Below are 26,502 nucleotides of genomic sequence, written 5' to 3'. Positions count from 1 at the left end.
TTCTTTTGGGCGACAATTGCAGCAAAACAGCAGCACGTTTAGGTGCCATTGAAAGGCACCAGAAAATGCGTGGTGCGTTTTGCCCCTACTGCAGTGCGATTTGGGATCGCAGACAGAATTGCAGCGATTCTGCTGGGGCCTTAGTCTGTGGGCAGGCGCAAATATGCATCTGTCTACATCTGATTAATTCCAAGTCCATCCAAGTCTGGGAAAAACTAAAAATGGAAAAGGCCTGTACAAGTCCCTCTAAATTTGACTGCCCATAGATCCAATGCTGGTCAGCATGGATGGCACAAAAGTGGCATCTGTCCTGTCTCCTGTTGAAGGGACCAGATAGTGCCCGTGTGAATGGGGTCTAAAATGCACTCAATTAAAAAATAATTTCATTTATAATTTCAAAATAATTATCAGTAATAACAAAAATACAAAGAAAAGTAATAATAATGGCCAGGAAAGAAACACAGACACTTCCTGACATCAGTGGAGAAATGCCTGCTTAGGGCTCATGCACACGGCCATACAGCATATATTCAGGAAATCATTTTTTTTGACAAACAGAAGTGCAAAAAAAAAAAAAAAAAAAAAAACTATATAAAATTTCTTTCAACAGCTTAGTAGATGCCTCCTTCTTATTATGTGGTAGTGCAGTGTTCATTTTGATGTCAGATTCCAATTTAGTTTTAGTCATAATCTTTTGAGTAAAATGCAAATTTAGTTTTAGTCCTATTTTAGTCATTTGAATTGTTTTAGTCGACCAAAATAGTATTTCGTCTACGAAAATATTTTTTGTAGACGAAATGAACACTGGTCTGCAACTGCTCAAAAAACTCCCCCGCAACCTCTTGAAGAACCCTGGTTGAGAATGATCAATAATACATTTACCTACGCATGTAGACAAAATAAAATAAAATGAATGTTTGTGGAAAACATTCAAACCTTGCTAAGTTGGTTGGCTTGCTGCAAACAATTCCACCACATTTAAGTGACGACTGCTGCCACAAAAGGAGCCAAAAGTTCAGTTATAAAAACAGTTTTTTCCCGGTTACCTTGGCAACCTTTGTTCTTGGTCTGCAATATTACAGTCTATGATTATTGTGAATAGTAGGGGGAACTACAGCGATCCTAGTTCTGGATTCAGAGAATCGGACAAAGGCATGCCCTGCCATGACAACTATCTCTGTATGGAGAAACACCCTGATCCCAGGAGGGTGAATGGAACGATAAAATGTCTGCCTGGGTAACTGAGAAAATTGTGTACTATCAGCCGGGCACAATTACATTTCTTCATTAAACTTTGGTTATCAATGCTGCATGCTTTTTAAAGTGATATTAAGCCCTGGTTCACACTGATGTGATTTGACATGTCAAATCACATACCAAATTGGCAGCCAATGCCTGCAATGGAACCGTCCTAATCGGTGCGATGCCGACTTTGCGGCACCGCACCGATTTCCAAAAGTAGTTTCTGTATTACTTTTGGAGATTTCAGGTGCGATTTCAATAGACATTTGTGCAGGAATCCGCACAGATGTCTCTGAAATCTTCAGACTGACATGCGGGAATGAAATCCTGCAAGTTCAGCTAAACTCGATTTCAATCCCGCATCAATATGAACCAGGGCTTAACCCTCCTTTTTTGGCAAGTAAGATGCCGATGGCAGTACTTAGATTGTGTAAGCTCACACCATGTGCTGTGATTGGCGTTTTTCTGCATCCAGTCCCTGCAAGAGCACAAAGAAAACAATGCCGGAGTGATAAGCGGTGCAGTGTGGAATTGGAGTGCAGACATGCGCATCTTTCCGCAATGTGTTGAATAGCACTGCAGGTCATGAGATGCGCCGCATGCAGAGACTTAAATGGAGTGTAACTTTGGACACTCTCAATGTTAAAAAATAAATAAAATTGTAAACAGTTTAATGCACTGAAACTGCACAGCCCCCTCACCAATCAGCAAAACCGACATCAGTCTGCATACTAAAACAGCAGTTATTAATCCCGGATTCACACGAATGAAGTGCGATTTTTACATACAATTTGGAGTGCCAGTGCAGTGCGATCTTGCAGTGCGATTTGTGCATCTCAGATTTGATTCTCACAGGCTATAGAGCTTAAAACTGGACCGCTCTGCACTAAACTTGTACAGAACCCCCCACTTTTTTTTTTAACCGCATCTATGTGAATAGCCTTCATAGGAAGCAATGTTTTTTCACTTGACATGCAAATCTCTGTGTTCAGAACCGCATCAAATCCACATATGTGTGAACTGGGATTAAGGCTGGATTCACACCTATGCATTTTTAGTCCTTTTTGCATATTTGCACTACAGAATATGTTCCATAGGAAACCATGGTAAATGGACTGTAGTGCAAATCTGCAAAATGCAATAAAAATGCATAGGTGTGAATCCAGCCTAAAGGGCCCTAAAAATGAGCATTTCTGTCTTCTTATTTCTCCAGGTCTTCCTATTGCTGGCCTTGATTATCACTGTAACTATGGCTCAGTGACTTGCAAGGTCCTATGGAGCCCCCTTATGTGCATGTTTATAGTATACCTGTGCTAGACACACACAGGCAGCCCGGGGGAATAGAAATCATGCCATCATAGTGCTAGGAATGATGGGACATGTAGTCCCAAGGAGGGAATCAGGAAACATTCAGAGTGCGTACACCCAGACTGGACGTTTAGGAAAGCCTCACGGGAGGCTGCGCCATTGACATGAAGAAAATGTGAGTGTTTAGTGACCTTGTGGTAAATGATCAATAATAGGCTAGGGGGATGTACAGAATCTGCTGAGACTTCTAGATCACTACATATTTTATAGCCTATTCATTTGGCCTCTGCAAAAATATTTTTTTAAATTAAAAAATTGGCATGTGTCGGCCTGCGCTGAATAAAAGATATGTTGTATTTTTGTGCAGCACAGCACATTATGTGTTGTAAACCATTACAAAGAACTGCATATATGATTAAAATAATTGTTGTTGGGCAGATTAACCGCTTCGGGACCACCCTGCGTACTTTTACTGCGGCAGGGCGGTCCGTTAGCATGAAAATTGCTTACAGGTACATTGCGGCTTTTCCAGGACTTGGGTGCACGTGCCGACGGCAGCCCGCTCCTGCTGTGATTGGACACAACGGGAGCCAATAAGAGAGTCCAGCGAACCCGACGATATCTCCTGAGAGAGGCAGAACAGCGGTTTGCCTATGTAAACAAGGCAGATCCCCAGTCTGTCAGAGGGGAAGATGAAGAGCTTGTGTTCCTGCTAAGCAGGAACACGGATCTCTGTCTTCCCCCAGTCAAAGCACGCACCCCCCCCCCCCCACACTCAGTTAGCAAGCATTCCCTAGAAGCACATTTAACCCTTTGATCACTCCTGAGGTTAACCCCTTCCCTGCCAGTGTCATTAGTACAGTGACAGTGCATTTTTCATCTCTGATCACTGTATTGGTGTCGATGGTCTTCAAAAAGTGTCACTCAGTGTCAGATTTGTCTACTGCAATGTCGCAGTCCTGCTAAAAATCACTGATCGCCGCCATTAGTAAAAATAAAGATGCCATAAAGCTATACCGTAGTTTGTAGACATGATGACTTTTGCGCCAACGAATCAATACACACTTATTGGGATTTTTTTTTTTTTTACCAGAAATATGTAGCAGAATACATATTAGCCTAAATTGATGAAGAAATTACATTTTTTACATTTTTTTTATTGGATGTTTTATAGCAGAAAGTAAAAAATAATATTTTTTTTTCTTTCAAAATTGTCAGTCTTTTTTGTTTATAAAAAATAAATGAAAAATGCAGGTGATCAAATACCATCAAAAGAAAGCTCTATTTGTGGGGAATAAAGGACATAATTTTTTTGGGGTACAGCGTTGCATGAACGTGCAATTACCAGTTAAAAAAGTGCAGTGCCAAATAGCAAAAAATGCTCTGATTAGGAAGGGGGTGAAACCTTCTGGGGCTGAAATGATTAAAAAAAAAAATAAACACACACACAAATTATGGTAAAATTGTGGCAAAAAAAAAACGCACTACATGCTTTTCTTCAGCTTCTCCATTGAAGTCTACTGAACCAAAAACAGCACAGTTCTGCATTTTAAAAAAGTCCCTGACCCTTTCCAAAAATGCAGGGGCTGAAAAAAGCATAGATGTGAACGAGTCCCATAGGAAACCATGTTAAATGAACTGTAGTGTGTTTCTGCAAAAAGCACCAAAAAAACAAAAAACACATAGGTGTGAACCGAGCCTTACAGGAGAATGCCCTTCATTTTATAGACATTTCCTTTTACTCCCTGATGTGTCTCTGGAAGAGAAAGAGGATAATCTCCTCGATGGGACATAAAAAGAAAATAAATCAGACAGGGTTTTGGTCACTCGCTAAAACTGAGCATTCATGGCTCAAATTTTGGGCGACTGCTGATGGAACTTCAGCCATGGGTGGCCCCACAAGCATGTCAATTAATAAAAATATCAACTGAGCCGTGTTAGCAGTTACTGGCCAAACAATGGAAGGGGAATTTACTAAAACTGAGAGTGCAAAACTGGGTGCAGCTCTGCATAGAAACCAATCAGCTTCCAGGTTTTATGGTCAAAGCCTAATTGAAGAAGCTGAAGTTAAAAGCCGATGGCTACCACGCACATTAGTCACTGTTCAGGTACTCAGACAGCCACAGATGCTGCAGCTGCGAGAAGACAACTACTGGCAGGGTGCATTCCCCCCACCCATAATGGTTAGTGTTTATGGGCAATCGACTGATTTTCTTTTGTCCAGCTTTTGAGAGAAAAACGAAACATGTACGGAGAGTGTTGGTAGTATTTTTAGTGTAGCAGTTGTGTAATAATAGCATAGAGTGCAATCAATACCCCCACACTGATAAATAAGAGACCTGCCCAGTGAACAGTCTGAAGAATAATCGATGAGCTGATGTAAGAGAACTGATAGAAATATAGATCTACAACCCTGACTTCATCCTTAAAACTTCTAATTATGGAAAGAACAGAATGGGGTTACAACCTCTGTCAGGTTTTTATTGCTGTAGAGATCAGTCCTCATCCATCTTCAGAATTTGTCACCAGAACAAAAAGTAACAGGAAATCTAAAATGTCAGGGCTCACATACCTAAAATGTGTGCAGGCTGGTGTGTGTACTGCATGGGGGAGGTGCTTGGTCACAACACACCATTTAGTTTTTTTTTTACTTTTCTAACTTTATTGAAGGGTCACAAAATGACATTTGAGGCCCCATGTCTTGTGATGCTTAAAGTAAAATCCCACCCAAAAGAGGAAGTTCCGCATTAAGGCAGTCTTTATTGGGGGGGGGGTACCTGGTTTAGGGGGTACCTGCACCCACTTTGATCACCTAGGCGATCTGAGTGGAAGCTCTCCTTCCCCCCCTCTCTCCCTGCAGTTTTCTGGGACAAGTCACAGGTCTCAGAAGACTGCGGGACCATTCACAAAATGCAGCACGGCTCACATATGTGCAGTGGGCTGCAGGCTGTAAAGCCGCAAGCTGTCAAAGCTGGGTGCCCACAGTTAAGATGCCGGCGCCGAGGACCGAAGAAGGTGCCCAGCGCCCCCTCGAGGAGCTCAATGCGGGATCCTGGTACGGCTGCAGCTGTCCACCACCACCTGTGTGAATGAGGTCTATGTTTTTCCCTGCATTTTTACCTTGCAAGAAAAAAGGTTTCCCTTTAAAGCCTATGGGACTTTTTCCCACCGCTGCGCAGTGAGTGCGGTGCATTTTGAAAGGTCCTGCATGCTGCATCTTTGGTGTGGTTTTGAAAACCTCACCAAAAAAAATGCAGCTTCCCACTGAAATGAATGGAAATTGCAGTAAAATTGCACAGCGATTTGCATTTTTGAGTCCCATGTCCATTTTTCACAGGTGCATACAACCCAGAAACACACAAAGGAAATACAACAAAATCGTGGTAAAACCGCATATGCGTTTTTACTGCGATTTTTCTACAGTGCCCTTACAGTCATCACCAGAACAGAGGTAGAGGGAACCTTCCTATAAGTTCAGATGACAAGTTTTAAAGCAGAACTAAAACACTCCTATCCTCTACAGACAAGGAAGCTATAACATCGTAGCCTCAGTTTGATGTGTAGTTGCCATGGTGATATACATCTGATCAGTTATGTCACCAGCCTTTTGATGGCTTGACAGTTTGGTTAAAAGTGTAAAGCTGCTGTGATAATTATCATTCACAGCATGCCTTGAATGTAACCGTTTTGGTAAACCATGTCTACAACAAAATGGCGCCTCCCCGCACACTGTTAGGCCCCTTTCACACTGCCGCAATTTGAAAGTCACACGATTTTAGGGAATGCCTGTGTAAACTTGAGGTCTATGGAGCTCAACTCGCATCAGAATCGGACCAAAGTAGTACAGGGACGTCTTTGAAGTCACACAGATAGGAATAGTTATAATTGGGAATCATGAGGTACGAGTTGTCATGTGACTGATGTCCACAGTCGCAGGAAAAGTCGCACAAGTGTGAAAGGGGCCTTACTGCAAACCACCAGTCACAAGTATCAAAGTGGCCTCAGCCTGACCCTCACTCATGGGAGAACCCCCCCCCACTAACGCGTTTCACCCAGTTTAGGGCTTAATCGTAGAGGCCTCTGTGATTAAGCCCCAGATTGAGCGGTGGTGTGCAGTAACCATGTGCCATTTTGTTGTAGACATAGGACTGAGCTTAAGGAGCATTTACAGGGACTGGGCCAGCTGGAACAATATACTGGGGCATTTCAAGCACTACTGTTTTACTTTGGAAAACAGTTAAGTTTAGTTCCACCTTAAGACTTGGTTCAAACTGCCGCTACTTAGGATCCGACTTATGAAGACCCCAAGTCACGTGACATGTGAAATCCCATTTTAGTCAATTAGAGATGTCTTAGTTAGCACTACTGAAGTCATTCCGACTTTAGAAAAGTTTCTTGTATCACTTAAAGGGGACTTCTATCCGACTTGTGCCCATAGAATTTAATGAAAGCCGTCTCCAAGACGGATCCTCATCTATATTGATGCGATTTGGATCCAACATTACAGGAAGATTGCCCAGGCATTTCCTGAAGTTGCTTCAAGTCGCACTGAAGTCACCTGGCAAAGTCGCACTGCAGGTCATGGCAGTGTGAACCAAGCGTAAAGGATTTCCACTTACTTTTCACTCTTATCTCTGGGCCGGGTAGTGAGGGGAAACCTTCCTAGCAGAGACAAAGACAACAATAACCATTCCACATTCATTGGATTCATCGCTGTGGGCAGCAGCATCCTTCCAGACCAGCTTATTCTCATGACATTGGTCTTCTTCAATAATACAAGCAGCCATAGTCATATGCATTGCATATAAGTAGTAACCAGTAAGAATTCAGTATGATTACTGAAGGTGAATTCTGATTGGTTCCTAAGGGCACTGCCTTTTCTGAGTCTCTGCTGAAGCCATGGGGAAACTGACAACCAATCAGATTTCAGTTTGATTAGCAAAGGCGAATTCTGATTGGTTCCAATGGGCACTGCCTTTTCTGAGTCTCTGCTAAAGACATGGGGGGGGGGGGGACTGGCAACCAATCAGATTTCAGTTTGATTAGTGAAAGTGAACTGGTTGCTATGGGCACTGATGAAGCGTGGACGAGGACTGTCCTATGGTGCAGAGTGTAGTCAACCCTCGCTGTGATCACACATGTACAGGTGGAGATTATCCTCGCACACAGCCGGGTACACATACTCCAGATGGGATTAGTAGAGTAGGGGGGGGGGGGGGCTCAATGGTTTCCTCCTCACTAGGAGTGAGCCAGGATCATTCAGCGATGCCCCGGATCCCCCTCCTCAGCATCATGGCGTCCCAGCAACGGAGGACCGTCCTCCTCCACCAGAGCGGGGAGACACCGAATCCCTCCATTGTAGCCGCCTGCCCACCCTTGTCCAGCCAGGTTACCCCGCCACCCCCAAACCATCATCCCCATCGCAGCACTCACCATCCTCTCCGCGACTCTCCAGGTTACCAGGGGCAACTACGTCACCCAAGCCGCTGCTAACGCGTGACGTAAGGGCGTACTGCCTTGCGTGCTCTAACACCGCCCATTCCCCGCCCCCCCATGCTCCAATTGCCCCGGTTGACATGAAAGTTACACTGCGCATGCTTCACCATTCGCTTGCTTTCTAGCTGGCATAAGGAGCTGTGGGCAGAGCCCTGAGTTCTCATGTGATTGGCTAATGTTAGTGATGCTGGCTGTTGATTGGCTGGTTGTCCTGTAGTCGCTAGCGTGGACGGAAGAAGCGCTGGGTGAATGAGTTGTAGTGCCTGGTGGTTGGTGGATGTTGGCGGCGGTGCAGGTACAGTACTGCATACACTTTTCCTGTCTCCAATATACACACACAGGATCGGCTTGTATATGGCCGGCACAGCCGATCTGTGAGGTTGGATGGGAGATTTGATCACACAGAGAAGAAGAATGTGTCTTTATTTATACTGATCATCCCCCTAACCTCAATCATTAAAGGGGTATTCAGCCCATTCCTTATAGTGCAGCTTACCAATCTTTAGATGTGATCTCTGCATTAGTTTTTTTTTTTTTTTAGGTTTTCTTTCTAACATGGTGATCTGGCCAGTAAGTCTGTTTCTCAAAAGCACAAGCTCACCAGCAAAGGTAGCAGTTAGAGGGATGAGTCAAACCATTCAACGCTGACAGGGGTGCTTAAAATGGATCCATTTTATTACTCTATGTCAGGGATATGCAGTTAGTGGACCTCCAGCTGTTGCAGAACTACAAGTCCCACGAGGCATAGCAAGACTGACAGCCACAAGTATGACACCTAGAGGCAAAGGCAGGAGGGGACTTGTAGTTTTACAAGAGCTGGCGGTCCGCTAATTGCAGATCCCTGATTTATGTAAAACTTTTATCCTAAAAGATTGCTGGAACTGATTATAAAGTGTGAGCTGGAGCTTGGCTTCAACTTGCTAGTGAATCTAAATCTACTAGTGCATCCAACACTCCCCTCCCCCCAGACTGACAAGGCTGCTGTCTGCTGTGCCTCCTGTGTGCCTTCATCCAGAGGGGAGGACTCTAATACAGGAGGTGTGTTACTCGCCAGATCACCAGGTGAAAACGGGGGGGGGGGGGGGGGGGGGACAAATGCAGCCATCACATCTAATGATTGGTAAATGGCAGTTTATTACATTTTTGGGTTTATACAGTTCTTTGGAGATTTAAAGACTGGATAAAAAAAGCCTTGTTCCCTATCATGGAGGTTCACAGCTCTGCACTGGGGTGGTATGCACTGAAAAAAGTACAGCATGTAATATTTCTTTCAGCGTAGTGCAAATCCACCGCAACACACCGATCTGCAGCCACTAGAACTGAACGAAAGGTCACTTTGTGACATGCCAATAAAGTTGGAAAAAACACGTCACATGACACAGCAGAGGCCTGAGGACCAATTCATACACAGTGCTGTGCGTTCCTGTGTGACTACAATCTAAGGCAATGTTTCTCAACTCCAGTCCTCAAGGCGCCCCAACAGGTCATGTTTTCAGGATTTCCCTCAGATGAAACAGCTGTGGTAATTACTAAGGCAGTAAAATTGATCAAATAACCTGTGCAAAATAATGGAAAGCCTGAAAACATGACCTGTTGGGGCGCCTGGAGGACTGGAGGTGAAAAACACTGATCTAAGGCTCCATTCACACCTGTTCATTCTAAATCAGAATCGCGGCAGGGTGCGTTTTACAATGGCATCCCAAATACGGTGCGATTTTGTTGCGATTGTTGCACGACAAATGCACAAACAAAATCGCGGTATGCGTGTCGCCCAAAAGAAGAACTTTTATTGGTCAACACATGTCCTGCGATTTTTTTTTTTTTTTTTGCACGATTTTGCTGCGATTTGTCATGCAAAAATCTCACCGTGTTTAGGGCACCATTGAAAAATAATGGAATCTCTAACACATCCCGCGTTTTACTGCAATTCCTCCCATGATTCAGAATGTCCAGGTGTGAATGGAGGCTCAGTGAATTGTTATTAGAGAGCTGCCAGGTATAAGAAAAGGACGATTTAGGGCTCGTTTACACTTGCCGCCCCTCTGAAGAGCCATCCGCAATGGACACGGTGATATGTCTCCTCCTCGCCGCCTACTCCTAGTTCAAACAAGTTCTGGAGCTTTTTTTGTCGCTCGAATCGGGCGGATTTGGGAATTTTTGGCACGTTTATATTTTCTCATAGAAGTGAATGGCGCATTTTTGAACGATTTTCTGCTCAAATGAAAAAAAGTTAAAAATAAAATAATAATATGTGAATAAATGTAAAATAAATACACAAATAACTAAAAATCATCATAAATAAGTAAAATAAATTACTAATATGTAATAATACATTTATAAATAATAATTAACCTTAAAAAATCTTATTATTATTAATAATAATATAACATCCAAACTCAAAAAATACATTATTATTAATAATAATTTTTTTTTGTGTTAGGATGTTTAGTTATTATTTTATTTTTTAAGGGGTAAGGGTAAGTTAAGAGTTAATTATTTATTCATTGTTACTTGGTATTATTTTTATTATTATTATATTTATGATTTTTATTTATTTGTGTATTTATTTTACATTTATTTATTCATTTATTATTATTTGTAAATTAAAATAAAATCATAATAAATAACCCTAACCCCAACTCCTAACGAAAAAACATTAAAATAAATGAATAATAATAAAAACTAATGGAAAAGCTCAAAAAGCTGCAAAACCTAGCAACAAATGATGCAACAGATAATAGTTTTGTCTTTTGACTAATAAAAAACCGCCAAAGCCCAAAAATGCTGCATACAAACGTGCCAAAAGTGCCCAAAAAACGCATGAAAAAAACACAGGAAAAGCGCTTAAAGATGCTACGTTCAGGTGTGACTGCAGCCTTATCCTGAAAAGCCGGCACCAGCACACTGCAATCATGTGCATTACACTCGGTTAGAGCCTAGCTCCATTCAGTTGGATGGGTTGTGTTTGGTGGCAGTACTGCCCGCAGAGCATGATGTGGGGTATTTTTGACACAGCAATTTTTGAATGTGCATTTTCAGTGTTTTCATTTAGTGCAGCATTAATCCAGCAATAATCAATAGTTAACATAAATGATAATATACATATGCCCAGATAGATATGTGCAGAAGCAAGTGACAGTCTCAAGGTGATCAATTACATTTTCATCCACCCATCATCAGACAGCTCTTCATAAATAGTAACACCACAGTGATCCACCACCTTATATTCAATAAAATACACATACCAAAGTGAATAGACTTTTTCTACCAGGGAAAGTAAAAATGTGCTTGTGTATCCGTACGGTCCCCGTCTGGGATAATATGCACCTCCTCTGGGTCTGAGAACACCCTCATGGAAGTCTCATCTTTCAATTTGTAAAGCAAGGAGTGAGCATAAAGAGCCACATAGTGTAAAACTGTAACAAAAAGTTTATTAAAAATGTGCGAATTGCTCAGTGTTAAACTGTTTACGTGCTTAACAAACAAAAGCTGTTCCTGGGACTCAGAGGGGTCGCTTCCTGGAATTGAGGTGCGTGATGACGGCGCACGCCTTAGCTCCGCCCTATGCGTGACATCACATCTGACGTTTTCTTTCCCACTGAGTTTAACAAATTGAAAGATGAGGCTTCTATGAGGATGTGGTTCAAGTAAGGTTGACCACACTCCCAAGTATGAAGCAGTGATGATTACTTTATTGAAGATAAAAATCCATCAAGATACATCATGAGACCTCTATGCAGGCATAGCAACGCGTTTCACGGTTCGCTTAGTCATAATCTGAGCGAACCTTGATTCGTGAAACATGTTAATCTTGCTATGCCTGCATAGAGGTCTCATGATGTCTTATGATGTATCTTGATGGATTTTTGTCTTCAATAAAGTAATCATCACTGCTTCATACCTAGGAGTGCGGTCAACCTTTCTTGAACCATTGGCTCTTATCCAAGCTGCGGACTGGACCTGCACCACAAGGTTGAGGGGAGCAATCATTCCCACCAGGAGCAGCACAGCTCTGTCTTTATATCAATTATCTTATTCCATAAGGTTGTAATCAGACCCAGAGGAGGTGCACGTTATCCCAGACGGGGATCATACAGATATACAGGTGGCAGCAGCTTTCTGGCAGGTGGACTGGATCATGCACCTCTGCCTTCCGCCTGCACGAAAAAACCAAGATATTATACAATGGGGCTTAATGGCCAGTGTTTGTGAAGCCTTTTTGCAGAGCTGGACAAACCCCAGGTGCCAGGACAACATTTTTGGTTGACATGGCGACCTGACACATGGGGTTTGTCGAGCCCTTCAATAAGGCTTCATACACACTGGCCATTTAACCCCCATTGCATGATATTCCTAATGCTCCACCCCCCCCAGCTATGTATACCAGGCTCCACTTGCCCATCTGCGGGCCTGGTAGAGGGGAGGGAGGAGAGTGGACACACGCTCACTCTTCTCACCTTGTTGTTGACCCCGAAGTGACGTCACTTCCGGGTCCTCATTGACAGCTTCTCTGGCCATCAAGGCCGGGATAGAATGTAATGCAGTGCAATGTACATTACATTACATTCAGTAGAGCACAGGGGAGACATGCAGGGTCTTTTACTCGGTGCAACCTTAGCTTTTATATTTTACCAAAAAAATTGGGTAACTTACTGTGTTTTTGTGCACCCTTAAAATTAACTTTCAATGTGTTTTTTTATTATTATTTATTTATTTTTTAGTCTTTTTATTATCTTTATATCAACAAAACTAACACAAATACAAATAAAATACAATCTACGTTTAGCAGAATATTAATGCATCATTGAAACCCTCATCGGATCACATTTTCAATCTCCTAACTTGCAGTGTGTTTTTAGTGTGATGTTTTGCTAGTAACAAACATAAAAATTTGGTGCTTCGGACAATGTTGTCCTTGATATAAAACAGGCAGATATGTACTATGATCTCTTCTTTTCTTCTTTTTTTTTTTTAATCTGCTGCTTTTATGAGACTTATTAATGCAACGTCAACTTCTCGCCGTATATCTATTAAACTTTAGCATATCATGTAATACTGGTCTATCCAGTTTGAAGGTACAACATTACAGAGATTATTAGAAAGTATCACGAGATGAACTTCAGTCGAAACCTTTTTTTTTTTGGATCAGAACCAAGGAATTGCCATTGGATGGCTCCGTACTCATTGCATGCAGCAGGAATAGGAGGGCATGTTACATTCAGCAGGCAATTCCATCTGCTACCATACCCCATACAAGTCAATGAGGCCGCAATTGTTTTAATTAGCAGTGAGGATTGATTTTGGTGTGAATATCACCTCCCGATTGCCTGCTGACAAAGAGATCCACTGTGGTTTTAAGAGCCAGTAGAATTGTCCAAGTGGAAAGAACCTAAGGGCTCATTCACACAGGCGGCCAGGTTGAGCCGCATTTTAACCACCTCCTGACTCCCCACCTAAACACAGAAATGCAACTGCTCAGGGCTGTACCCATGCCACGATGCTTTGCTTCTCAGTAAAAATTAAACATTTCACAGCCAGTACTGCCAATAAACGTGACCCATTCAAGTGAATGGGGCCGTGCCACAACCGCCCTGAAACGGTGTACAATGCACATGGTTCTGGCACACTGGGTCAGCATTTTGAGGGTTAAATCCGGTGGTGAGAAGGCTACCTCCTCACCCCCTGTCCAACGCCCCCTTAAAAGCAATCCACGAATATATTGCTTTGAGGCGCTGCAATAATAGCCGCACGTGTGAGGTAGCCCTTATGCTGTTTTTAAAGCCAAAACTATTTTTATTTTTGCCAGTTTTGGATAGAGTGGTCAAGCCAGGTATATACTAGTAGAATTCGTTCAAAATTTTTCATTTTAAGACATTTGTTCGCTTTTAAAATTCGTTAGTAGGGTCAGTTTTCAACCACAATATAAATTCGAAAGGAGCAAAAAAAAAAAACAAAAAACCAATATGATCAAAGAAACAAATTTCTAACCACAAATGTAGTTAGTCCAGTTATCAAACATACAAAGAATGTTCATGTGAATGTTGATTTGACTATTTACATAGCTCCCAACTGTCCCTGATTTCGAGGGACTGTCCCTTATCTGGAACAAAGTCCTTTGTCCCTCTTTCCTCCTCATTTGTCCCTCATTTTGGTCTGATCTAAATAGTATATAAAATGCATTGTTTCTTATTCAAAAAGTGTTTCCCAGTGCTAAACCTTTCATACAATTACTAAATTGCTGCATTTGTACATTTCAAGTGCCAATATAAAGAAACCGTCGTGGTAAAAAAGCACTTGTGTGTTTAACTAATCCATTTTTTGCCTACATACTATACTTTTGCAAATAGGTGTCCCTCGTTCCCGTCTCTAAAAGTTGGGAGGTATGCTATTTGTATGAACATTGGCTTGTAAATCTGATATTGGATAGAGCACTCCCAACCCGTGTCAGGTCTTTATTGCTATGTGCCCCCCCCCAAGGGAGTTTCACTATTTCTATTTTTTTCCATTCACCAATTTGAGTAAGTCTGAAATAGGACCGAAACAACTAATCAACATAATCGATTATGAAAATAAAGTTGTGCAAAACCATGTACAGAACAGGTAAGTATAACAAGTGTTAAAAAAAAATCCAACATTTAGGGCCAGTTCACACTGCTGCGATGCCAGACATTGCATGTGATTCGCACCGCATTGCTGTGCAGATCACATGCGATGTCTGTGCAATGTGAATTCAGCCATACAAACTGTATGGCTGAATTTGCATCGTATTCGGACCAAATTCAAATTTGTTTTGTACCAGAATCAGATCACATGGGTGTTCACACCCATGCAATCTGATTCCTGTCCAAGTTTACAGTTCACACTGCGATCTGCGAACCGATCTGGGGGTGTCATTAACTTTGTATTGACACCCGCAGCGGTTCACAGAGGGCAGTGTGAGCCACCAGCAATTCAGGTGCGATGCAGGAACCGGCACTGCTGGTATTCCCACATCGCACCCGTATGAACCAAGCCTTACAATCACTTTAGGGCAGTGATGGTGAACCTTGGCACCCCAGATGTTTTAGAATTACATTTCCCATGATGCTCCACTACACTGCAGAGTGCATGAGCATCATGGGACATGTAGTTCCAAAACTTCTGGGGTGCCAAGGTTCGCCGTCTCTGCTTTAGGGGATTTTTGCAGGGAAGATCAGCATCTGAATCCAGGGAAGCTGTAGGCTGATAGAGCATTGAGCATCTGTAGGACATCCTCAAACAAGAGGTGGAGAAGCACAAGCCCTCTAACATCCACCAACTCAGTTACAGTGGGGAAAAAAGTATTTAGTCAGCCACCAGTTGTGCAAGTTCTCCCACTTAAAAAGATGAGAGAGGCCTGTAATTATCATCATAGGTATACCTCAACTATGAGAGACAAAATGTGGAAACAAATCCAGACAATCACATTGTCTGATTTGGAAAGAATTTATTTGCAAATTATGGTGGAAAATAAGTATTTGGTCAATATCAAAATTTCATCTCAATACTTTGTTATATATCCTTTGTTGGCAATGACAGAGATCAAACGTTTTCTGTAAGTCTTCACAAGGTTGTCACACACTGTTGCTGGTATGTTAGCCCATTCCTCCATGCAGATCTCCTCTAGAGCAGTGATGTTTTGGGGCTGTCGCTGGGCAACACGGACTTTCAACTCCCTCCAAAGGTTTTCTATGGGGTTAAGATCTGGAGACTGGCTAGGCCACTCCAGGACCTTGAAATGCTTCTTATGAAGCCACTCCCTTCTTTGCCCGGACGGTGTGTTTGGGATCATTGTCATGCTGAAAGACACAGCCACGTTTCATCTTCAATGCCCTTGCTGATGGGAGAAGATTTGCACTCAAAATCTCATGATACATAGCCCCATTCATGTACACGGATCAGTCATCCTGTTCCCTTTGCAGAGAAACAGCCCCAAAGCATGAGATGTTGCCACCCCCATGCTTCACAGTAGGTATGGTGATCTTTGGTTGCAACTCGGCATTCTCTCTCCACCAAACACAACGAGTTGTGTTTCTACCAAACAGTTCTACTTTGGTTTCATCTGACCATATGATATTCTCCCAATCCTCTTCTGGATCATCCAAATGCTCTCTAGCAAACCTCAGACAGGCCCGGACATGTACTGGCTTAAGCAGGGGGACACGTCTGGCACTGCAGGATCTGAGTCCCTGGCGGCGTAGTGTGTTACTGATGGTAGCCTTTGTTACGTTGGTCCCAGTTCTCCGCAAGTCATTCACTAGGTCCCCTCATGTGGTTCTGGGATTTTTGCTCAACGTTCTTGTGATCAGGGGGTGAGATCTTGCGTGGAGCCCCAGATCGAGGGAGATTATCAGTGGTCTTGTATGTCTTCCATTTTCTAATTATTGCTCCCACAGTTGATTTCTTCACAACAAGCTGCTTGCCTATTGCAGATTCAGTCTTCCCAGCCTGGTGCAGGTCTACAATTTTGTTTCTGGTGTCCTTCGACAGCTCTTTGGTCTTCACCATAGTGGAGTTTGGAGTGTGACTGTTTGAGGTTGTGGACAGGTGTCTTTTATACAGATAACAAGTTCAAACAGGTGCCATTAATACAGGTAATGAGTGGAGGACAGAGGAGCCTCTTAAAGAAGAAGATACAGGTCTGTGAGAGCCAAAAATCTTGCTTGTTTGTAGGAGACCAAATACTTATTTTCCACCATAATTTGCAAATAAATTCTTTCAAAAATCAGACAATGTGATTGTCTGGATTTGTTTCCACATTTTGTCTCTCATAGTTGAGGTATACCTATGATGACAATTACAGGCCTCTCTCATCTTTTTAAGTTGGAGAACTTGCACAATTGGTGGCTGACTAAATACTTTTTAAATACTTTTTTTTTGTATATCGTCATGGAGGAGTGGAAGAGGACTTGACCAATATAGTTTTTTCAGGGCCGATACCAATTTTCCGGCTGCCTTTAAGGTCGATAGCCGATATCGGGTGCCTATATTCTGTAGATTTAGTTTTTATTTTTATACTGTCCTTTTTTACTTTTACTTTTTTTTTATTTTATCACTGTTTTTACTGTCACAAAGAATGTAAACATCCTTTGTGACAGTAATAGGCAGTGACGGGTACTCTTTATGGAGGGATCTGGGGTCTATAAGACCCCGAACCCCTCCACTGCACTTAAAAGTATTAAAAATACCAAGATCTGCGTTTTTGAATACTTTCCATTTTTTTTTAACCACATGCCGACCAGCGCACGCCGATATATGTCGGCACAATGGCACGGCTGAGCAAATGGGCGTACAGGTACGTCCCCTTAAAATTGTGGGCTTGCGCGCACCCGCTACGTGACCGGGGGCCCGTGATCGTGTCACGGAGCAGCAGAACAGGGAGATGCCTTTGTAAACAAGGCTTTTCCCCGTTCTGCCTAGCAACATGATAGAGATCTACTGCTCCCTGTCACCGGGAGCAGTGATCTCTGTCATGTTCTAGTGAGGCAATCCCCCCCACAGTTAGAATCACTCCCTAGGACACACTTAACCCCTTGATTGCCTCCTAGTGTTTAACCCCTTCCCTGCCAGTGTCATTTACACAGTAATCGGTGCATTTTTATAGCACTGATCGCTGTATAAATGACAATGGCCCCAAAATAGTGTCAAAAGTAGCCGATGTGTCCTCCATAATGTCGCAGTCACGATAAAAATCTGGGCAGCCAACGGACATGCTGGCTGGTTGCTCAGGCCTCCCGGTGGGAAGGGAGACCCAGGCAGAATGGGGGGAGGGGGGAACAATGTATTCTATCCACTTTGAGAATAACAGACAGAAGAGATATACTGTATATACTATTAGAGGTCGAATCTGGTAAATATCAGACTTGGATCAAATTTTTTTTTTATTCAAGCACTTGCCGACTGAGCTATAGCTGAAAGACGGCTACAGCGCGGTTGGCTTATGCTGGGAGGGCGTCCATGGACGTCCTCCCAGAATCTTGCTACCACGCGCCCCCTGGGGCACGTACCCAGGAATATCCGTGACCGCCTGGTCCTTTGGATCACATGACTTCAGGTGATGAAGTCACGTGATGTGACGATACGTGTCAGGATTGGAGCAAGAGGGTTTTACCAGGAACTGACAGAAGTATATGAGCTCGGCACTCGTGGATTGCTGCTGTTTGCTGTTTTTTAAAAACATGAGTTTTTATTTATCCTGCCTATTATAAATAAAATTTCCCAATGGGATTACACTATGGGCATTTTTCTTTTCTGTTCCTAAACCCCCTTACATCGAGGTTACCAGTGGAGGGATTGGAACATCAAGCAATACCACTAAGGATTGGGCAGAAGTGTACAAGCTCGGCGCTCGTGGATTGTTGCCAGTTATTACATATAATAAGTGAGTTCATTCATTATGTTTGTTATATCCAACCCTCCTATATAGGTTTATGCTATGGGCTGTTTTCTCTTTTATATCTAAACCCTATATACTGAGACCACGATCGAAATTTATCCAATTTCACCAAAGGGAATATTTGAAGACTATCGCCTATCACTTGTTTTTGCTGTTTCACGGTGGAGGGATTTATTATCTGCGTGGAATATCATTTAGACTGTAACAGAGGAATACAAATTTGTTTTTTTTTTTGGAACATTTTCTTTGATCACACTTTATCACTGGATCGTCATTGTCTATTTGGATTGTGTTTTTTTTTCACTGCACATCTAGCTGTGTACACTGGACTTTATCATTTTGTTTCACTTATTTGTTTGTTATATGTCACAATTCTGTTATACAGTCATCATCTGTATCAAATATTTGGTTTTAGCTAGGTTTGCTAATTATCACGTGGTAATTTATATTTAGCCGCCCTTTGGCATATATTAGCACACTACACACAGCGCAACGCCATCACGTATACATTTACATTTTTTTCTGTCTAGGGTCAGTTTATCAGGTGCTTGCTGCAGTGTATTCCAGCCCTTTATTTTGACAGTGCGGGAGTTACTTACATATACATCCTATGTTAGGGATGCACCGAAATTTCGGTGGCTGAAAAAAAACTACTGAAAATTGTGTTTTTGACACACTGCCGAAAGGAAAATATTGCACATAATGGAGGTGAAAATGGGGTGGGGCCCCGACCCTGGTGTCACCCATTGTGGGGGTGTCATCCTGGCTCACCCCAGTCCTCCATCCTCCTCTCCTCCCTCCCACAGAGCAGTGATCACTGTGTGTCACGGAGCTGAATTGCATGGGCCGCAGTAACAATGTCCCGCCTCCTGTGACAAACGGCACACTGATCCAATGGTGGGACTTTGAATCAGCGTGACGTGATCACAGGAGGCGGGACATTGTTACTGCGGCCCGGGCAATTCAAATACAGCTCCGTGACACATGGAGATCGCCGCTCTGATCCGGGCACTGGTAAGGTTACATGACGGGCACTGGTGAGGCTGCTTGATGGGCACTGGTGAGGCTGCATCTGACGGACATTGGTGAGGCTGCATTAATCTCTTGTATCATGTCTGCAGTCTCTGACCATCTCCTGTACCATGTCTGCAGTCTCTGACCATCTCCTATACTATGTCTGCAGTCTCTGACCATCTCCTATACTATGTCTGCAGTCTCTGACCATCTCTTGTATAATGTCTGCAGTCTCTGACCATCTCTTGTATAATGTCTGCAGTCTCTGACCATCTCTTGTATAATGTCTGCAGTTTCTGACCATCTCCTGTATAATGTCTGCAGTCTCTGACCATCTCTGGTATCATGTCTGCAGTCTGACCATCTCCTGTATCATGTCTGCAGTCTCTGACCATCTCCTGTACTATGTCTGCGGTCTCTGACCATCTTCTGTACTATGTTTGCAGTCTCTGACCATATCTTGTATAATGTCTGCAGTCTGACCATCTCTTGTATCTTGTCTGCAGTCTCTGACCATCTCCTGTACTATGTCTACAGTCTGATCATCTCCTGTATTAGATGGTTAGAGACTGTGGACATGATACAGGAGATGGTTAGAGACTGAGGACTGCATTTTTATTGAGCTTTTCTTGCACTAAATGTGCCAATAATGGCCAACAATAAATGAATATTAATTTAAAAATTGATGATATTAATTAAGTCGAATTGTCAGGTCACCTGTGACCAGGTGACAGATGCACTCTGTAGGAGTCGGAAGTGCACCGCTAAGGTAGTGGACCCTAGAACTGACTACTGCGGATTGAACCCTGGAAGGTTCAGGAAGCAGGTCTACAGGATGACTAACATGGATCCCAGTGGGAGATAGAGCATAGAGCATAGATTCCCCAGGGTGCGGAGTCTAAGAGCCAGCGGGTGTTCACCAGAGCCTCTAGTGGTGAGGATGGACTGCGCTGCAGTCTTGCTCCAGGTCGCGGCCCCCAGGGTCTCACAGCTCACCGTAGACTACAGGAGAAGAGGAAGGAGGCAGCAGGCTGGAACGACAGGGAAGTAAGAGGTAAGCCAAAGCTCAGGGCGACTAGCAGACAAGGATAAACATAACACGCCAAAGGTCAGGGTAACAAGCAGGCAGGGAGAGTCGAGAACAGGCCAAAGTCGGTAACAGGAATCAGACGTAGGAAACACAGCAAGTACACACGGAGGCTAACACACAATGGTTGATCAGCACTGCTAGCTTGCAGTGCACAGGTTAATATAGGGTTCCCTGATAGGGCCTGGGGTGGGGCCATGCTTGGAGGAGAGGTTATAAAACCAGTCAGGTGAGAGGCTGCTGGTCTTTAGAGATGAACACATGGAGACAGGTAAGCTGACAGAGAAAACTCTATTGCATAACCATGACAGTACCCCCCTCTTATGAGGCCTCCCTCTCCCCCGCCTGGGCCCTGGCTTAAAGGGAAACTCCAGATGAAACCTCCTCAATAGACGAGGCGCAAAGATCTCAGATGCAGTGATCCTCTCCTCAGGACCAAACCCCCCCCAATGTACGAGGTACTGAAGAATGCCTCTACGGCGCCGGGAATCGAGAACTTTACTAACCTCGTACTTAAGATTATCCTCGGAGACCGAAACCGAGGTAGGGAGAGGACGAGAGGACTTATTGAGGGCTAAAGGCTTCTTAGGAATGGGTAAAGGCATAAGAAGACCATCAGGAGTCTGAGCAGGGTCCCCCTTAAAGATGAGCTAGACATCCAACACAGGGTCATCAGACAGAATTCAGTATAGGAAAGAAGGCAAGAAGCGCCAATCTAAGTGCAGTATCATGAAAGGCTTTATTAAAATGTATAAAAAGAACAGCCAAATGGCTACTCACAAGGACAGGATGAATACAGGCAAAGGACATATAGTTGGTCCAGGGACGTCTTCCTCAGATGTTATAAAGGTGCACGGTGCAGGTTCCGGTAGAGATGATATCAGCGCGGTGGTGTACGGGTGGTCTGTAGGGCAGAATTCAGTGGATCCCTGAGACCAGGTTGGTTAGAAAGTAATGTGTCACAGAGGTCAAGCTGGATAGCTTCACTGGGCATAGGCTGAACTGGTGCAGAGGCCGACTGAACAGCATTGCCAGGTGCAGCGACCACCAGAATCGCATCACATGGCGTAGCGACTGTGGAACTGGTAGACAAGTCAGCCTGGGTGTGCGTCCAAGGGGGTCCAGGAACAGGCAAAGATAAAATGACCATGCAAACTGGAGTGAATGATCGGCTCAAGTTCACAGGTGGGCTCCTCATCCAGAGTGCCACATGACCCAGAGAGTGCCTCAGCCCGACTATTGCAGGAGACATTCCATAAATCGCTATATGCAGCGGGAAGAGCAGAAGATACTGGGATGGTGGCAACAGGAAGTTTCTCTTTTGGGGTAACCTTGAGTAGGCAGGAAGAGGAACAGGAGGAACCTCAAGCCAGGATCCGTCCAGCAGTCCAGTCAATGTGTGGAGAATGGAACCATAACCAAGGAAGACCTAATATGACAGGAGATGAAGCTTTAGGTAAGACAAGGAAGGATATCCACTCCTGGTGGAGTGTCCCTACCGACATCTTAACAGGGAGGGTCTGGAAGCGGATAGGACCCCCTGGGAGAACAGTGCCATCAATCGCCAAGACCACCAATGGCGTTGAAAGGGGCAAAAGGGTAAGTCTCATGGAAGATGCAGTTTCTCAATCCATGAAATTGCCAGCGGCTCCGGAATCCAGATGTGCCGAGACTGAACGAGAGGAAGCGCCAACATGAAGGAACACAGAAAGAAGAAGACGTGAAGGTGATACTTCAGGGTCTAATACTCCACCTTCCAGATGTATTAGCCCCGATCGTTTTTCCAGGCAAAGAGAACAAGTGTCACGAAAATGACTTTTGGCCCCACAATAGAGGCACAGGCCCAGAGTTCTGCGCCTAGCGCGTTCTTCAGGAGACAACTTGGTCCAGCCCAGCTGCATAGGTTCCTCAGTGGGCAGGGGGTGCTCTTCGGATCGAACAGAAGGGACTGGCAGCTCAAGCTGCCTAAGGAACGGGGAGTGCTGGCGTCTTTTTTCCAGGGCCCTCTCCTGAAAACGAATATCGATCTGGTTACCCAAGGTGATGACACCGTCCAGATCAGCAGGAAGGCATCTTCCTGCTAATTCATCCTTTACTCTATCAGAGAGGCCATGTAAAAAGGTTGCAACTGGGGCCTCATTATTCCAGATCAATTCAGCTGTGAGGATACGGAACTGAAGAGCATACTGTCCCACAGAAGCGGACTCTTGACGAAGACATAAAAGAGCGCTAGCCGCTGAGGAGACACGACCCGGTTCCTTGAAGATATTCCAAAAAAGTTTCAAGAAATCAGACAGGCTAGAAACCACTGGATCATTCAGTTCCCACAGAGGGGCAGCCCAAGCTAGCGCCTCGCCGGACAGGAGGGATATAATATAGGCTACTTTCGCCCGATCGGACAGGAAGTTTTGGGGCTGAAGTTCAAAATGAATCGTGCACTGGTTAAGGAACCTCCTGCAAGCCTTGGAGTCCCCAGAGAAACGGACGAATAGCAGACAAGGATAAACATAACTTGCCAAAGGTCAGGGTAACAAGCAGACAGGGAGAGTCGAGAACATGCCAAAGTCGGTAACAGGAATCTGACGTAGGAAACACAGTAAGTACACACAGAGGCTAACACACAATGGTTGATCAGCACTGCTGGTTTGCAGTGCACAGGTTAATATAGGTTCCCTGATAGGGCCTGGGGTGGGGCCATGCTTAGAGGAGAGGTTATAAAACCAGTCGGGTGAGGGGCAGCTGGTCTTTAGAGATGAACACATGGAGACAGGTAAGCTGACAGAGAAAACTCTATTGCATAACCATGACACGAATATAATACAATTGTATATAAAAATATAAATATTTTTAAAAACTGTAATTTTCGGTATCGGTTTTCGGCCTAGTGCATCCTTCATTTTTGGTACCAAAATTTCCATTCGGTGCACCCCCTAGTCTGTGTTTTTGTTCAGAAATTACATTCATTTTAAAACAGAATGTTAAAAGCGAGTAAAAATTACAAACAACATTCAGCGAATGTACAAAGATTTTTCGTCTGAAAATTGATCCGTGTGACCAGCATAAGGCTCGGTACACACCTATGCAGTTTGCTTTTGATCTGTTTCTGCAGTGCTTTTTGCTGTGCATTTTGATTTTTGCGCACGTGATTTTGCTGCGATTTGCATTTTTTTTTATGCCTTTTTTTTTTTGCCAATTGCTGCAAAAATGCATTACATGCTTTTCTGCAGCTTCTCCATTGAAGTATATTGAACCAAAAATGCACAGTTTTGCGTTGGAAAAAAGTCCTTGACCCTTTCCAAATATGCAGCAGCTGAAAAAAGCATAGATGTGAACGTTGAACGAACTGTAGAGCCTTTCTGCAAAAAGCACCAAAAAACATAGGTGTGAACCAAACCTAAGACATGTAGTAACATAATGTGGTTACAAAAATTAAAAAAAAATAATTAGCCTTTTATCGTACAAAAAGAGCAAATAATCGCTACTGTAAGGGGTTAATTTTTTTACTGTGCAACAGTGAAAGTAATATTAAGGGCCCTTTCACACTGGAGCGGGGGCGGCAACGGCGGTAAAGCACCACTATTGTAAGCGGCGATTTACCGTCGGTATTCGGCCGCTAGCGGGGCGGTTTTTACCCCCCACGAGTGGCCAAGAAAGGGTTAAAAACCACCGGAAAGCGCCTCTGCAGAGGCGCTTTGCCGGCGGTATAGCCGCGCTGTCCCATTGATTTCAATGGGCAGGAGCGGTGAAGGAGCGGTATGTACTCCGCTCCTTCACCGCTCCGAAGATGCTGCTAGCAGGACTTTTTTTCCCGTCCTGCTAGTGCACCGCTCCAGTGTGAAAGCCCTCGGGGCTTTCACACTGGAGAGACAGCAGCGGCTGTTTCGGGTCGGTTTGCAGGCGCTATTATTAGCGCAATAGCGCCTGCAAACCATCCCAATGTGAAAGGGCCCTTACAGTAGGGATTATTTGCTCTTTTTTTATAAAGGGCTAATTTTAGTTTAACCCCATTATGTTACTGGCCGATTAATCGATTATGAAAATAGTCATTGATTAATTTCATAATTGTTTAGTTGTGTGTGTGTGTATATATAATATGTTTGTGTGTGTGTGTGTGTGTGTGTATATATATATATATATATATATATATATATATATATATAAACTTTCACAGAAAAATTAACCTCTTACAGTAGTGATTATCTGCTGTTTTTGTACTATAAAGCTATTTTTTTTTTTAACCCCATCTTGACAGGTGATACAAAAAGCATGCTGCTGCTACTAAATGTTTCCTACTGGCCATACAAGTATTGATTTTTGGAAGAGAATATTCGTTCAAACATTATTTTGCACATTTGATGAATGGACGAATGTCGTTCGAAAATTTCACTTGCTTTTAACATTCAATTTTAAAATGAATGTAATTTCTGAACGAAAACCATATACACTGTTCAAAAATTCATTCAATCAAGAAAAGTTTTCTATTTTGCTCCATAGAATTTTCCCTGTCACCGTGGCCGAAAACGGACGTCAATCTGACCCCATTATTGATTCGAAAATTGAACGAACGTTCTTAAAATGAAAATTTTTGAAGTCAAAAACCATTCCTGTATGGCCAGAATAAGTGACAGCAGGGAGCTTATTTCAAACTACCTGCCTATGACAAGGAGTCTGTCAGGAATAATATATTACAGTCCTGTCTGAAAAATTGCAAAAACAGCATTTTAGGTCTTTTACATTTATTTTTTTCTTTTAAATAAAAATTTTGATCACTGAGTCTGATATATACCAGAGTAAGGCCTCATGCACACAGGATGTTTTTACAGCTGCTTTTAGCAGTGTCAGACATTTATTTTTTTTTCCAGCTTAAAAACGCCTCTCCATGTTATTCTATTTGTCCATGCACACATAGGCTTTTAGGAGCTGTAAGTGGCATAGGCTTTTTTTAAGCTGTAAAAAAAAAAAACCTAGGGCCAGCACATTCTCAGGGCCGGCATTAGAGCTGTAAAAACGCCCGGCGCTGCTAAACGCGGCTTAACGCTGGATACAGCTGCATTAAGCCTTTTTTGACATGTCAAAATCAGTGGTTCCCTATGAGAACCCATTCATTTGATTAGAAGTCTTGGCTTGTGCGCTGAGGTTCTTGAAGGCGCAAATTGGGGAAAAAAAAAAAAAAAAACTGGCGTGTGGTTCCTCCCAAAGAGCATACCAGACCCTTTAATCTGGTATGGATTTAAAAAAAAAAAAAATTGGCGAGGGGTTCCCCCCCCCACCCCCCAAATTCCATACCAGACTCTTATCCGAGCATGCAGGCCAGGAAAGGGGGGGACGAGTGAGCGCCCCTCCTTCCTGGACTGAGCCAGGCCACATGCTCTTAATGGGGGGGTGGGGCCCCCCAACCCAAAGCACCTTGTCTCCATGTTGAAGGGGACAGGGGGGGGGGGGCCCAGATCCCGGATGTTGATGATTTGATCTTTGTGATATGGTGCATTATCCTGTTGGAAGTAGTCATCAGAAGATGGATACTCAGGTAGGCCATAGCATTTAATCAATGCTCAATTGGTACTAAGAGGCCCAAAGTGTGCCAAGAAAATACCCCCCCCCCACACCATTACACCACCAGCCTGAACCGTTGATACAAGGCAGGATGGATCCATGCTTTCATGTTGTTTACGCCAAATTCTGACCCCACTATCTGAATGTTGCAGCTGAAATGGAGACTCCTCAGACCAGGCAACGTTTTTCCAATCTTCTATTGTCCAAATTTGGTGATCCTGTGTGAATTGTAGCCTCCGTTTCCTGTTCTTATCATCAACATCATCATCAACAAGGCATTTTCATCCGCACAACTGCCGCTCTCTGGATATTTTCTCTTTTTTGAACCATTCTCTGTAAATCCTAGAGATGGTTGTGTGTGAAAATCTCAGTAGATCAGTAGTTTTGG

At 43.5% G+C, this 26,502-nt stretch overlaps 2 protein-coding genes across 3 annotated transcripts in view; one reads left to right on the top strand and one right to left on the bottom strand.

Annotated features, from left to right (window-relative positions):
- Nucleotides 1–8,122, bottom strand: part of ARL3 (ARF like GTPase 3) — an 87,206-nt gene extending 79,084 nt beyond the window's left edge. The window contains exon 1 of the mRNA XM_073596144.1: nucleotides 7,984–8,122. Within this exon, the coding sequence (XP_073452245.1) occupies nucleotides 7,984–7,986 (3 nt within the window). The 5' untranslated portion in view covers nucleotides 7,987–8,122. The remainder of the gene's footprint in view (nucleotides 1–7,983) is intronic.
- Nucleotides 8,123–8,165: 43 nt separating this feature from the next.
- Nucleotides 8,166–26,502, top strand: part of SFXN2 (sideroflexin 2) — a 121,271-nt gene continuing 102,934 nt past the window's right edge. The window contains exon 1 of one of the 2 annotated variants that reach the window (XM_073596143.1): nucleotides 8,166–8,341. In XM_073596143.1, coding sequence (XP_073452244.1) covers nucleotides 8,296–8,341 — 46 coding nt within the window. In that variant the 5' untranslated portion in view covers nucleotides 8,166–8,295. The remainder of the gene's footprint in view (nucleotides 8,342–26,502) is intronic. The other variant, XM_073596142.1, reaches the window with a different exon arrangement.

The sequence above is a fragment of the Aquarana catesbeiana genome, linkage group LG08 (assembly GCF_042186555.1).
Source record: "Aquarana catesbeiana isolate 2022-GZ linkage group LG08, ASM4218655v1, whole genome shotgun sequence".
Classification (NCBI taxonomy): Eukaryota; Metazoa; Chordata; class Amphibia; order Anura; family Ranidae; genus Aquarana; species Aquarana catesbeiana.
The sequence above is the reverse complement of the archived record's forward strand: the minus strand, read 5'-3'. Positions and strand labels throughout refer to the sequence as shown.